The sequence below is a fragment of the Ascaphus truei genome, chromosome 8 (assembly GCF_040206685.1).
Source record: "Ascaphus truei isolate aAscTru1 chromosome 8, aAscTru1.hap1, whole genome shotgun sequence".
Taxonomy (NCBI): domain Eukaryota; kingdom Metazoa; phylum Chordata; class Amphibia; order Anura; family Ascaphidae; genus Ascaphus; species Ascaphus truei.
In genome coordinates, this window is record NC_134490.1 from 46,886,218 (window position 1) to 46,900,614 (window position 14,397).

Sequence of the window (14,397 nt, forward strand, 5' to 3'; positions counted from 1 at the left end):
TTTTTTTTGTGACAGTGCTGTATTATATATTCACTTTTTTGTATGTTACATTTCTAGTTAGAACTTGATGGTTAGGAAAGACGGTATAATATAATGATTTGTATAGGGGGACTTTGTTTATGGGTAGGTTTAGTATCATAAAGGCCCAGATTCATAGGCAGTGCCATTTTATGGTGGAATCTGCCCATGTCAAGCATTTTTATAATTTAATAACACATTAAAGGGCGGAGAAAACACTTTGGACCCAGTAAAGCCCACTTTGGGCTGTAAAGTGTCCAACCATAGGCATGTCTTTTAGCAGAAGAGTGCTTAGTAAACATGGGCCTGTATCCTTTATAATACCTTTAGTATCACAAATTACACTACAAATCCCAAATAGATAAACATAAGGATTTCTCGAGCAATACAGTATATCTTACATTTTATTTAACCCTTTTAATGTATGAGTACATTTTTGATATTACATGTTAAAAATGTTTTAATGGAATAATTCTCATGTGTAGCTTGAGTGGACCAAACAGTTAAATACATATTTCATGCAGGGAGTCCACTAGAACCCTGTACTGTAACTAGTCAACTTGAGGAGGGTCATAGTGCTGGCTGGAAGGTGAAAATGAGAGGCCATGCAAGACAGATGACACTCTGTTACGGACACAGAAGATGGATATATGTCTTCTATAAATATTAGATTAAAAAATATATATCTTTAAGTCTAAGGCAGTCATATACAGTATGAAGAACTTGAATCCAAGATAAGCACCCCTATCTGTGATACACCAGCCAGCTAAGAGTTTTCTGAATAAATACAGCCCTGATGATTGAGAGTTGAGGATTCTGGATAAAATACCAATGCAATTATATTAGAAAACATTTAACTTAATTGTCTCAGAATGAGGAGGAGGTTCGGAGCTTGGGTCTAAGAAACAGCTTAGTTTGATTATGCCCAAATGCCAGCTCTAGTACTGTCCAGTCTTTACATTGACCCTACTTGTCCTTCTAACTATCGACCTGTCTCCCTCCTGCATTTTGCCTCCAAACTCCTTGAACGTCTTGTATTCTCTCGATTGCTACACTTTCTCAAAACCTATTCTCTTCTAGACCCTCTACAATCTGGCTTCCGCACTGCTCACTCTACTGAAACAGCCCTCACTAAAATAACCGACGACCTTCATGCTGCCAAAGACAGAGGTCATTACACTCTGCTCATACTACTCGACCTCTCTGCAGTATTTTACACTGTGGACCACCATCTTCTCCTCCACATTCTCCATACTCTTGGTATTCGGAACAAAGCTCTATCCTGGATCTCCTCTTACCTCTCCCATCATACTTTCAGTGTCTCTTTTGCTAACACCTCCTCCTCCTCTATCGATCTCTCTGTGGGGGTACCCCAGGGCTCTGTCCTGTGACCCCTTCTCTTCTCTCTTTACACACTCCCTAGGTGACCTAATCACATCTTTTGGGTTTAAATATCACCTCTATACTGAAGACACACAAATTTACCTTTCAACCCCTGACCTTACACCTGCTATACAGACCAAAGTTTCTGAATGTCTCTCTGTAATATCATCCTGGATGGCCATCCGCCGACTGAAACTTAACATGGCAAAAACAGAGCTCCTTATACTTCCTCCCAAACCTGGCCCTACTACCTCCTTCCACATTACTGTTGGAAATACGATCATTCACCCAGTAGCCCAAGCACGCTGCCTAGGGGTCACACTCGATTCCTCTCTCACATTCTCCTCTCACATGCAAAACGTTTCTAAAACTTGTTGCTTTTTCCTCCGCAATATCACAAAGATACGCCCTTTCCTCTGTTACTCGTCTGCTAAAACTCTGACTCAGGCCCTCATTCTCTCCCGTCTCGATTACTGCAACCTCCTGCTGTCCGGCCTCCCTGCCTCTCACCTGTCTCCCCTACAATCTATACTAAACCCTGCTGCCAGAATCACTCTACTCTTTCCTAAATCTGTCTCCGCGTCCCCCCTCCTGAAATCCCTCTCCTGGCTTCCGATCAAATCCTGCATCTCACACTCCATTCTTCTCCTCACTTTTAAAGCTTTACACTCTTCTGCCCCTCCTTACATTTCAGCCCTAATTCTTGCATTCTTCTCAAGGATGTCTTCTTTCTACCCCCTTTGTATCTAAAGCCCTCTCTCGCCTTAAACCTTTCTCACTGACTGCCCCGCACCTCTGGAATGCCCTTCCCCTCAATAACCGATTAGCACCCTCTCTATTCACCTTTAAGACCCACCTTAAGACACACTTGCTTAAAGAAGGATACGAATAGCACTGTGGATAATCCTGGACACATGATACTGTACATGAAGCTTGGCCCCCTGCTGACGCACTTACTAGAATTCCCTCCTACTGTCTCTATACGTTCTCCTACCTACCAATTAGATTGTAAGCTCCTCGGAGCAGGGACTCCTCTTCCTTAATGTCACTCATGTCTAAAGCACTTATTCCCATGACCTGTTATTTATATTATTTGTTATTTATATGATTACAACATGTATTACTACTGTGAAGCGCTATGTATATTTATGGTGCTATACTGTATAAATAAAGACATACAATACAATACATGGGTTCATAGGTACAGTAGGTTTCCAAGCACAGTGCGTATATACAGTAGAAGTGAGATACCATGACATACCTCGTAGAGATCTATCATCACATTCCCCTCTGGACCTCTACTACTCTCCACATTCTCCAGCGCCAAAGTGAAGAAGACTCCGCGTGTGTCCGAGATGTAAAGATTGTAGGTCTCATTTTGGTTCCACTCTTGAATGGCAACAAACACTTGGTTTTCATCTGTGCTAATAACATGCATGTCCTAAGTGAGAAGAGAAAGGAGACAACTCTTTGACAAAGAAGTATTTCAAGTGCAGGACCATACTGGACAATATACTGCCGTATAAAGCAAACGTAGGTAAGCTGTACTAATCCTGATTCTTTTTCTGCTGTATTTTAATATAGATAATGGAGGGCAATAACAGCATATGGGATTTCTGAAAGAAATTAAAGATGAACACTACTGACATTCAAGAATGTCAACACTTTTTAATCGTGAGAGATTGGTTCTGACAAAGCGACAAACTCTCCTCCAGTGTACAGCAAATAAAAATCCCACTTGTGAACACATTTGCATGTCTCAGACAGGAACCTTGTTTTTCCCCATTATCTCTTAGCATACAATGCTTCCACTAGAGACAGGGATTCTGGGATATGACATACAATTGAGCACCCACACTGTCATCTTTTTATTTTTGTCCATTTTAACATATACCCCTATAAGTTTATGCCTGCAGAATTTACTCCATAGACTTTGGGTGAATAAAACATGTTAGGAGCGGTTTTGAAAGGTTTTCTGCTTCCATAATAGCAGCCAGCCTCAATCTCTAAAAGTCCTGTGCATAGGACATGTCTGATAATAAGATATGACGGCATGCCTGCTTTGAAGAATGGAGAAATCTTAGAATTCAGCACGTTCATTTCAGGGAGGAGGAGATGGGGGTTTTCTTGCTCACAAATGTCAGTCTGTACTTGTATTATGATTCACCTTCTACTAGAAGTACTCAGTGTGACCTTGAAGTGATGTTGACCAGAAGCCATGTTTCCTTTGGGCAAAATTGGAGAGGGAGTCTGAATAGTCTATAGCATGAGCAACGCTTATTTTCTGAATTGATGGAGAGACCCAACTAAGATTACGAGAAGCTTTTGTTATATTATTTTACAGCCTGGATCATAGAATGTTCCGCAGTGCTATATCAGGTAGAATTTTCTTCATCATTTTCCACCAATAATTCAATTTGCGTTTAAACCCACAATGCTTCTTTAATCCCTTGAATAGCAGGAGAGCTGGGAAGAGAGCACTGGAAGTCCAAGGAACATACAGTAACTGCACTAACAAAATGACAAACATACTGCTTTGCACTCACAATTACAGGACAGTCCTTGCTCAATGTGCATTTTAGTTTTGAAATATAGTTACTGAAGTCGACTTTATTGATCCCTCGGGTGTGATATAACGTGATACACTGTGCCAACATTGCCATTGAATCCTACAGAAACGATGTGCTATTCCAAGTTATACTGGGATATGTTGTGTTATCTGGGGAGACCGCGCTACATCTCAATTAAAAAGATTTCTATTATATGTCTACAATACACTTCCTATCTGATGCAAGATATCCCCAAACTAGATATGTGCAAAACTTTTTCTTTCCCAAAAATGGAGACCCTCAAAATAAGATTTCTCAAAAATCAGTGAGTGTTATTATCTAATTTAGCCATTATAATTCACAAATGCAACTTTTTTTAAATGTAGCAGCTCTATGAAGTTTGGAAGGTTTTGCAAAGTCAGTGACGAAATTCAAAAATGCTGAAAACGAAAAAACAAAATTGCAACTTAGCAAATTTCTTGAAAAATACATCCACATTTTTTTGCCATCATTACATTTTTTTTTAATTACCCACATGCACTGTTCTAATTAATATATCTGCTGCAAAGCCAAGACAGGCTTTATTGACCTATCAAAACTACCACTATTCATGTTCAGCCAGTCACAGCATATTCTGGCCATTTTAAAGCTGCAGTTCAGTCTTTTTTTTTTTAATTAATTTTTTTACTTCAATAGTTTCATGTGAGCAATCTCTAATTATCTAAAGAACTGCATAGCTGCCGGTCAATTCGTTCTCCGTCTATTGATCGGCAAAGTTTGGCGACATCTTTAAATATGGGGAATGTAAATCGTTGCTATAGGAACAGGCATGCTTGTTAAAATAGAATACAAGAAAATTGGTTTTTCAAAGTTGTTTTTTTTAAAACAGAAAAAGCTAAAAGTATTTTTTCTTACTACAGAACTGATTTATTAAAAAAAACACACATGCAGGATATTGCATGAACTGCAGCTTTAACAATGCCCACTCCCTGTTGTGTGACACTGCAGGCGAAGGAAAGGTAGAGAGTGATTTGACAGGAGTATGTTGGAGTAATTGCTCAACAAAAAAATGAAAAGGAAACCCCTTCCAAATTTCTGGATTAGATACTTACAGACTAACAGTAAAACCATACATTCAAATCCATTCAGCTGTATGATTTACATGCAGTATTAGACACAGTACGTAGGTCACTGCCATTGGTTAATGCTTGGGCTAAAGTGACTCAATCTTTAGGAGTGACAGTGACAAGCAATGTACTGAAAAGCTAAATAACATCACGTAAAGGGTCACTAACAATGTATTAACCCCTTCACTGCTCAATGGTTCTGAAACACACTGCACAGGGTTAGAATTAATCTTAGTATCTCTCTTTCAAACAGACAAACGGTGCACAGTCAGCATTTTGTTAACTATTACACAGGGAGGCTGATTACAAGTATGTTCATTCATCACTTTCTGTTTTTAGGTCTAGAAATTCCCCAGTTGCTCCATTGATTACTAGCTCAATATCCAGATTCTGATGTTTGGCATCTTAGGTGTATGAATAGGGAGCAGCACAATAATAATGCAAACGGACAGAAATGAGCACCTTCAGATGCCTTCAATGCATATTAGGTCCCTCTTGCCATGGACGGGGCATAGCACAGGAACCATGCAATATCTGTGATTGTGCTTTAGAAAAATGCTCTTAAACTGAACATGTGTACAGACTTTTTCTTATACTTCTTGGGTTTAAACACACTAGCATAAAATGTGAAAATGTTCACTGAGTGGAACCTCTAACAACATTCAGTCTGACAAACAAAGCCATTGTGCATCCGATGCCTTTATCAACCGCATTCTCTTGTTGTCTTTTACTTCTGCTGTTTTCATCTCATTCTTCCGAACATATATAACTCCATAGATTGCTTCTTTTTGTTTTACACCCCAGCTGCAGCACAGAGCTACAGTACCTGTCTGTTTGTGCTTTATCCTTCTTAATTAAATGTAGTTTTACAGTAAGCCAATATCTTTGCAAAGACAAATTAGATTACATTGATAGCTGCATACATTTGCTTTATGTCTGAAGGTTCGAAGACCAAAACTTTCTCAATTACGAACACGATTGAAACTCCTATTGTCACCTTTCTGACTTTTATAGAGCATGACGTCAGAACTGAAAAGACACAATATTTAGTACATGTATGGACAGAATGGAAATTATTATATTTTCCATCATAATGGATACGTCCAGAGTAGCAATTTTCAACACAGTATTTCTATTATCTAATGTTATATTCATTGTTTTCCTTATAGCCTGTATAATGCTGCCTGTTTACTTACTCTCACTAATATAATGAAAGGCAAAGAGGTTACTTTGTTTGTTTGCTTGTTTTAAAATATACTTCATCAGGCTTTGATGTTCAGACTCAAGTAGCACCGGCTATTGATCCTGCACTGGTGTCTATGGTGAATACATTTTCATTCAAATTAGATCACACCAATGGGCTGCTTAGTAATATCCAATTTAAAATAGCTGGCAGGTTCTCTCTTGTTAATTTATTTATTTATAAAATATTTTACCAGGAAGTAATACATTGAGAGTTACCTCTCGTTTTCAAGTATGTCCTGGGCACAGAGTAAGACAAAATAATACATGGTTACAAATACAGTTACATAAATGAACAAGATATACATTATATACAAGACATTGCATGCACAGTTAAAGAAAATATATATTATGAGCGTATGAAACAGTTACAGACCAGATTAAAGTGTGAGACAGCCTTAGATTTGAAAGAACTTAAGCTGGTGGTGGATATGAGAGTCTCTGGTAGGTTGTTCCAGTTTTGGGGTGCACGGAAGGAGAAGGAGGAACGTCCGGATACTTTGTTGAGTCTTGGGACCATGAATAGTCTTTTGGAGTCTGATCTCAGGTGATAAGTGCTGCAAGTGGTAGGGGTGAGGAGCTTGTTCAGGTAGCTGGGTAGCTTGCCCAGAAAGTATTTGAGGGTGAGACAGGAAAGGTGAACTTTGCGCCTAGACTCTAGTGATGACCAATCTAGTTCTTTGAGCATTTCGCAGTGATGTGTGTTGTAGTTGCATTGGAGAACAAAACGACAAATTGAATTGTAGAGGGTGTCAAGTTTGCTAAGGTGGGTTTGAGGAGCCGAGCCATATACTATGTCTCCATAGTCAATAATTGGCATTAGCATCTGCTGTGCAATACGCTTTCTGACCAGGAGACTTAGGGAGGATTTGTTCCTGTAAAGTACCCCTAGTTTGGCATAGGTCTTGGTTGTCAGGGTATCAATGTGCATCCCGAATGTTAAGTGGGAGTCAAACCATAAGCCCAGGTATTTAAAACTAGTGACAGGTGTTAGGGTGGTGGTAGCGTTGGTTCTAATCAGGAGCTCAGTCACTGGAAGCTTTACAAATTTAGTCTTGGTCCCAAATACCATTGTTACAGTCTTGTCAGTGTTTAAAAACAGTTTGTTTTGGGAAATCCAGTTTTCGAGTCTCAAAAAGTCAGACTGAAGTATGTGTTGAAGGTCAGAGAGGCTATGGCTGTGTGCATACAGGATTGTGTCATCTGCATACATGTGTATTGAGGCTTCCTTACAAGCTGTGGGAAGATCATTAATGAACACTGAGAAGAGTAGGGGCCCCAGAACAGAGCCTTGCGGTACACCACAGGTGATATCCAGGGGGTTGGAGTTAGAGCCTGAGATGGACACATGTTGGGATCTTCCTGATAGGTAGGACTGAAACCAGTTTAAAGCATGTTTCCCTATTCCAGAGCTCTGGAGTTTGTTAAGCAGGCTAACATGATCAACTGTGTCAAAAGCCTTTGCAAAATCTAGGAATACTGCACCAGTGAGTTGTCCCCGTTCCATTCCACACTGGATTTCATTGCAAACTTTTAGCAGGGTAGTTACGGTGGAGTGTTTGGGACGAAACCCAGACTGGAATTGGCTAGGGAAATTTGTCTTGGTGTAGAAATCGCTTAATTGGGAGTGGACACATTTTTCCATAACTTTGGATAGAATTGGGAGAAGTGAGATTGGCCTGTAGTTTGAGACAGTGTTTTTGTCCCCACTTTTGAAGATTGGGACAACTCTGGCAGTTTTCCAGGTCTTAGGGATATGGCCTGCAGACAGGATAGAGTTGACTATGGACGCAATTGGTTTGGCAATGGCTGGGGCACCAAGTCGTAGGAACCTAGATTGTAGTAAGTCGGGTCCACATTGGCTGCTTAGTTTTAGTTTGAGGAGCGCTTGTGTAATCTCCTCTTCAGATACTGGGCTAAATTGAAAATTGTGGGCAGTGTTGGGAGGGGGTGGGACTGTAGGGATACTCCCAGGATGAGATTCATGTTTGGGGTTTGTGCTGCGTTTCGCTAATAAGTTAGTGGCACACCCCACAAAGTAATCATTGAATGCATTTGCAATGTCAGTGGGGTTTGTCAGAGTAATATCCCCCTTAGTGATATTACTTGGTTGTTGATGGTTAGGAGGCTGGAATATATTGTTGATAACCTTCCAGAAGTTAGCTGGGTTTGATGTATTTTGGTGGAGATTGTCAGAGTAATATTGTGCTTTTGCATACCTTGTTTGCCTTGTGCACACGTTCCGCAGGCATCTGTAGTGATTGAGATCCTTGGTAGTGCCAGTTACTTTGTAGCTTTTCCACAAGGCATCCCTGAACTGGTAGAGTGCTATAAGGTCAGGTGTAACCCATGGAAGGTGGGCCCCCCGTACCCTTATTTTGCGTAGTGGAGCATGGGTATCGCAGAGTTTTAAGAACTCGGATTGGAAATAGTCGAGTGCAGAATCAGGGTCGGGAATTAAATCGATTCTGTGCCATGGGCAGTTGGTAAGGTCATCCAGAAACTGTTGTGGGTTAAAGTTTTTAAATGTTCTAGTGAGGAGAACTTTAGGGCTTGAATGGGGCGGTTTAATTTTCCTTACACAGTACACTATTGCATGGTCACTGAAAATATCAGGAAGGATGCCAGAGGATTGGATTCTGCTGGGGTTTGAGGAGAGAATCCAGTCTAGCAAGGAATGGTTATGCGACTTCAGGTTTATTCGTGTGGGTTGGGAAATGAGTTGCGATAGGTTAAGTGACTTGAGTTGTATCTGGATTTTGTGGTTTTTAGGGTCAAGCCAATTGAAGTTGAAATCCCCTAGAACTAGCAGCTCACTCTTCTCATTCAGAGAGGAAATGGAGCCAAGAAATTGGGTGATATCAGTCAGGGATTGTAGAGGGGCTTTAGGGGGGCGGTAGATGCCAGCAAGCAAGATGGGCTTAGAAAAGGGGAGGCAGATTTTGCCAACTAGAGTTTCAAAAGAGGGTGGACTTGGTGGGCAATGTAACAGTGTAAATTGTAAGGTGTCTGCAATATAAAATAACACCCCTCCTCCTCTCTTTGACCTATCTCTCCTAAAAATGGAGTATCCCTGAATGGCGATATGTGCATCAGGGGTTTTAGAGGATAGCCATGTTTCTGTAAGAACGATGGCTTTAGGTTTATGCATAAGGCACCATGCCCTTAGTTCATCCAGTTTGGGCAGCAGGCTCCGGATGTTTATATGGGCGACAGATAGACCTTTTTGGAATTTAAAGGTGGAATTCTCAGGGGCATGGGACAGAGCTGAAATGGGAGGACCTGGGTTAGTTTCAACATCACCTGCTAGAGAGAGTAATAGTATGAGTAGGAATTTGGGTAGTTGTTTGCAAGTTGTAAATTTGTGGTGTTTTCCATTTGAGTGTGCGGTGGTTGGTGTGCTGGTTTTTAGAGTTCTCCACCAACATTCAGTAGATAGTGCAAGGCTTTTGAGTAGTCCAGGGTGTATGGTGATGTTGTTTGTGGGCAAGGATGGAGGAGTTTGTAGTGGATAGAGGGAGTAACATCTCCATGATGCCAGGAGAAAGAAAAAAGTTAGAAGACATAGCAGGTTCATGATGCCAGAGGTAGGCAGTGCTGCAAGGAGCTGCTGTGAGCAGAGTGAGTGTGTGCAGACTAAACAGCAGGGGTGGGCCTGTACCTTGTCAAGTGTTTTGCTGCAATTGCAATGCTAGGGTCAATTCAAGGTTTAAGTGTATTGTGCAGTCAGTTTTGGGAGAGGCTGCAGTGAAAGAAGTTGTAAAGGGGTGGGGGGGGGGTAAACTATGCAGGCTAACAAGCATGGGATCATAGTGTGATCTGAATAGCTTACCGATTGATGTCTTGAGTAAAAGTGTGTGCAGAAGATCCAGTCCCCAGTCACCTCTAGTCAAACTGTAGTCTAACTGTATCACTTAAAAACCTCACTTTAAATGCCTCACTGCCTAATGCAGTTCCTGCCCAATGCAGCAAAGGTGTTAGTATTATACACAAATAACAGTCACATGACCCTCCCCCTCCCCAATCAGTCAGCTTTTTCCATTTGGTCAATTAACAGCACAGATTTAAGAGGAAAAAAAAAAAACCTTTTTACATTCAAACGTACTAACTTCTATATCAATTCAACAAGGCCAGATTCAGTCTTATACAGAGGGTTTCAACATCAGGAACATACTTCTATATCAATTCAACAAGGCCAGATTCAGTCTTATACAGAGGGTTTCAACATCAGGAACATACTTCTATATCAATTCAACAAGGCCAGATTCAGTCTTATACAGAGGGTTTCAACATCAGGAACATACTTCTATATCAATTCAACAAGGCCAGATTCAGTCTTATACAGAGGGTTTCAACATCAGGAACATACCTGTGAAGAGAATGCAATTAGATCCATGTCATATCAGCTGAGGTTATTGGTTATTGGTCTTGCATGAAGAAAGTGAGTATATTAACTATATAAATATATATATTAACTGTAGTCTAACTGTATCACTTAAAAACCTCACTTTAAATGCCTCACTGCCTAATGCAGTTCCAGTTAATGTTGGACAAATCAAAAATGGAAGATCAAGGGGTGTTACAGCTCCCACATAAAGTATTAGTGACTTCCATAAATTGCCCTAGTGACAGTCATAAACTGAGCCACCTTAGTCATAGGTCAGAAATTAAATGATGTCTCTAATATTCCGATAACAAGCTGGCACTGAGCCAAGAGTTTCCCAATTTTGATAATATACACCTGTATTTTCTCAGATTGCCAGATAGAAGGCTCGCTGGGCATTTTCTGCTACAGCAGGTAGATTCCAATGAGGGAAGTCGTAGAGAGGGCCTGTCTTTCAGACCCTAAAGACCACCCCAAGACTAATAAAGACGGGGTCAGGCCAGAGGCACAGGAAGAAGTCAAACTAGAATGGAAGGTTTGACACTCTGACAACCTGTCAAAAGACAAAGGTTTGCCTCCAGTAAATATTCCACACTTACAAACCCTGTCCCAATGCAATTGAGGTAGACTGACACTGTGGAAAAACATCACGAGAGACAAATGGGTTCTCAGAGTGAGGAAGGAAGACATGTCTCTTCCTCTAATACATTTCCTCTCTCAGTGGTCCCCAGATCAGAAGAACTGCAGTTGATTTGTAGATTCAGTTCTGTCCATTGCATTAAAATCAAAAGAACACAGAATGAGCAGATATGAGGAGCATGAAGAATGGATGCATCTCCTACCCTTGACCACACATCCAGTATCCATAAGCATTGCATCAAGCTTATCTCCTGCCAAAGGTGTTACAAAAGATACAGTTGGACAATATTTCTTCAATAGTAATAGCCCTGTGTGGCTGACAAAGACTTGGTATCTTATACTATAGAAACTAATCAGAGGCTCCAAGTACCCATTGGGGTTCACAAAGGTCTGCTTTCAGGAGAGAGATAGCCTTCTATTAACTCTGCCTACCTCAATGTGGCCAGATACTCTGGTGGGAATGTAAACTTATAGCTATATCAGAACGCGCTAGAAACTTGCTTAACTCCTCCCTTAGAACACACGCTATGAAACATTACTTGGTCATTGAAGAAAAGGGACACAGGGCGCACCAAAGGTGAATATAAAAATGTATTAAACAGACAAAATAAAGCAAGTAATAGCTTACATATATAAAGTCTGTAGTTCAGTGGATTTGTTGAATGATTGTCCGTGCTGCCTTGTTGCTGACTCAGGAGCTGGGAGACAGTGTTGTACTCGAGGCGTTGGGATCCCGCGCACTGGGATTAGCTGGTGCCTCGGCATTGATCTGCTGCTTCCGGGTTTGCATAGCCCGTATGTTGCAGTCTGATACGTCTCCGTAGCTACCTGGTTTTACAAGGTCCTCCTCGGCGCAAACGGCAGTTAACACGGGACATCGAATTAAAATATACCAATCATGGCCATGAGTGCCCTACATGAGCAGTATTCACTCTGATAGTGATGCAAGGGTCAGATAATTAGAATGAATTGTCTGGGTTCTCAAGTCTGAAATCTATATGTATCCAGAATAAGGATAATCCTGTACAGTCTGATATGGAAGCTACAAAATAACAGGAGCATGTATAAAAATATACAATAACAAAACACAACATAAAACAGTTACAACAAATAAAGTACACATGATTCCGGCACAAACATAACAATATACTGTATAAGAGGAGATAGAATAGGTGAAAACCAAAGGGGGAGGGGGGAGGGTTGTGTGTGTGAAGGAAATGATAAGAGGGAAGAAAGGGGGAGGGGGGAGAGAAAGGGGGGAGGGGGGAGAGAAAGGGTGGAGGGGGGAGAGAAAGGGGGGAGGAAGGGAAAGAAAAAAAGGAGAGAAGAAAGTAGTAAAAAGCAAAGGGTAACCAGGATAGAATGAATGAATAGGTGATCAATGATGGAAATAATATATGCACAACCCTCTATTTAAGGAAGGGGGCCATTACTTGGCCATAATTCAAGAATCTATGCATTGGGGATAGCTTTGTGCTGTATTATTTTTGTCTGCCTCCTTACAATGCACTAGTGTTCTTAGGGCTCAAATATCTCAATGTTAGGACCTGCAGATTGGTCATGCCGTGAAGTGGCTGCAGGCTTATAATCATTTGGCCAAACTGTTTAACTAAATGACCCTTACCCATGAGCAGATAAGCACTGAAGTATTGTACTATATGTTGTATCATTTTATATGTTGCGCTGACCTTTCTGTTTTTATCTCAATAATGTATTTCCATCCCTACAGATCCTTCTGTGGCCTTTCTAAGCGAGTTCGTACAAGGTACGCCTAACTACTTCCACAGACCCATTTAACATCTATTTTTCTATTATCCAGAAAATGAATGACATTATGCAGATGGAGAGGTTAACCCGTGTCCCTAATAACAGTTATAATAACTTGGCAAAACAATCAAAAAATGTTTTACTCTTGGCTGTTTCTAACCTCCACATAATATCTTTATATCAATATGATCTAGTTACAGAAACTCTTTGTAAGATTAGCAAGTACAGTACATTGTTGTTTCATTAATGGTATGAAGCTCTGTACCTTCTCAAGAAGTGAAACCTTATTTCCTAACCCTCTCCCTTCATTATTTCCTTATTACTCTGTTCCTTCTCTTTCTAAACATGTAAAGCCCACTGGCCGATACCTTCAATTAAAATCAATGGAAGATATCGCTAATTCAACTGCACTAGCGCGAATCATGCTTTGATGACGCCTGGACAATAAATGAAATCAAGAGAAAAATAAAGTTTTATCTTTCAATGAATAAAAGCCCCACGTGTGAGCACATTCACATGTATCAGACAGGCCTGCAAGCTCTGCTTTTCACCCTTATCTCCTATCATACAATGTTTCCACTGCAGCCAGGGATTCTGGGAAATTACATATAAATGAGCACCCACAGTGTGCGAGTTTTTGCTTCATGTCCATTCTAACATGGACCTTCTATGAGCTTATGCCTGCTGTATTACACAGCTTTTCAGCACAGTCTGGGTTAAAGAAGTGTCTGTAAATAGATTTTTTTTTTTTTTTTTTTCTGTCCTCACAGACAGCTGTTGCAAACTTTTGGGTCTCTTCACTGTGTGAGGCTGGTTATACTGACTTTTAATGAAGATTCACTGCAGGGAGTTCACTTTTTGTAGCAAAAAGATCTGCTAATCCACACAGAGCATTTAATAAATTAGTGTAGAGTTTTCCTTTGAGCAGTTAACTGTATGAGCTATCAATAGGCTGCCAGTCATTTTAATAGGTTAAAATGGTTAGGTAACAAGGGCGCGGAATTTTCTTACTACGCCCCCCCCTCCTTACCTCGCGCTGCGTCAAATGACACTGCGGGGTCGTGTGACATCACGTGACCTGTGGCATTATTTGATGTCACGTTACCATAGCAACCGTGATGTCACATGACCCCGTTGCCATGGTCACGCGTGCTGAAGCTGGCATAATCCCGGCAAATAGAGGTTGCAGAGGCCTCGCCCGGTCCCCCGGCATTTAATTTAAATGCCTGGGGGGAGAGCACAGGACCTCTGCAAATGCCCGCGCCCCCCAAAAAAAATCTTGCACACC

General features: G+C 40.9%; 1 protein-coding gene across 1 annotated transcript in view; it reads right to left on the bottom strand.

The window, feature by feature from the left end:
- Positions 1-14,397, bottom strand: part of SORCS1 (sortilin related VPS10 domain containing receptor 1) — a 442,630-nt gene that overhangs the window by 112,273 nt on the left and 315,960 nt on the right. Inside the window, 1 exon segment of the mRNA XM_075611820.1 lies at positions 2,663-2,842. Within this exon segment, the coding sequence (XP_075467935.1) occupies positions 2,663-2,842 (180 nt within the window).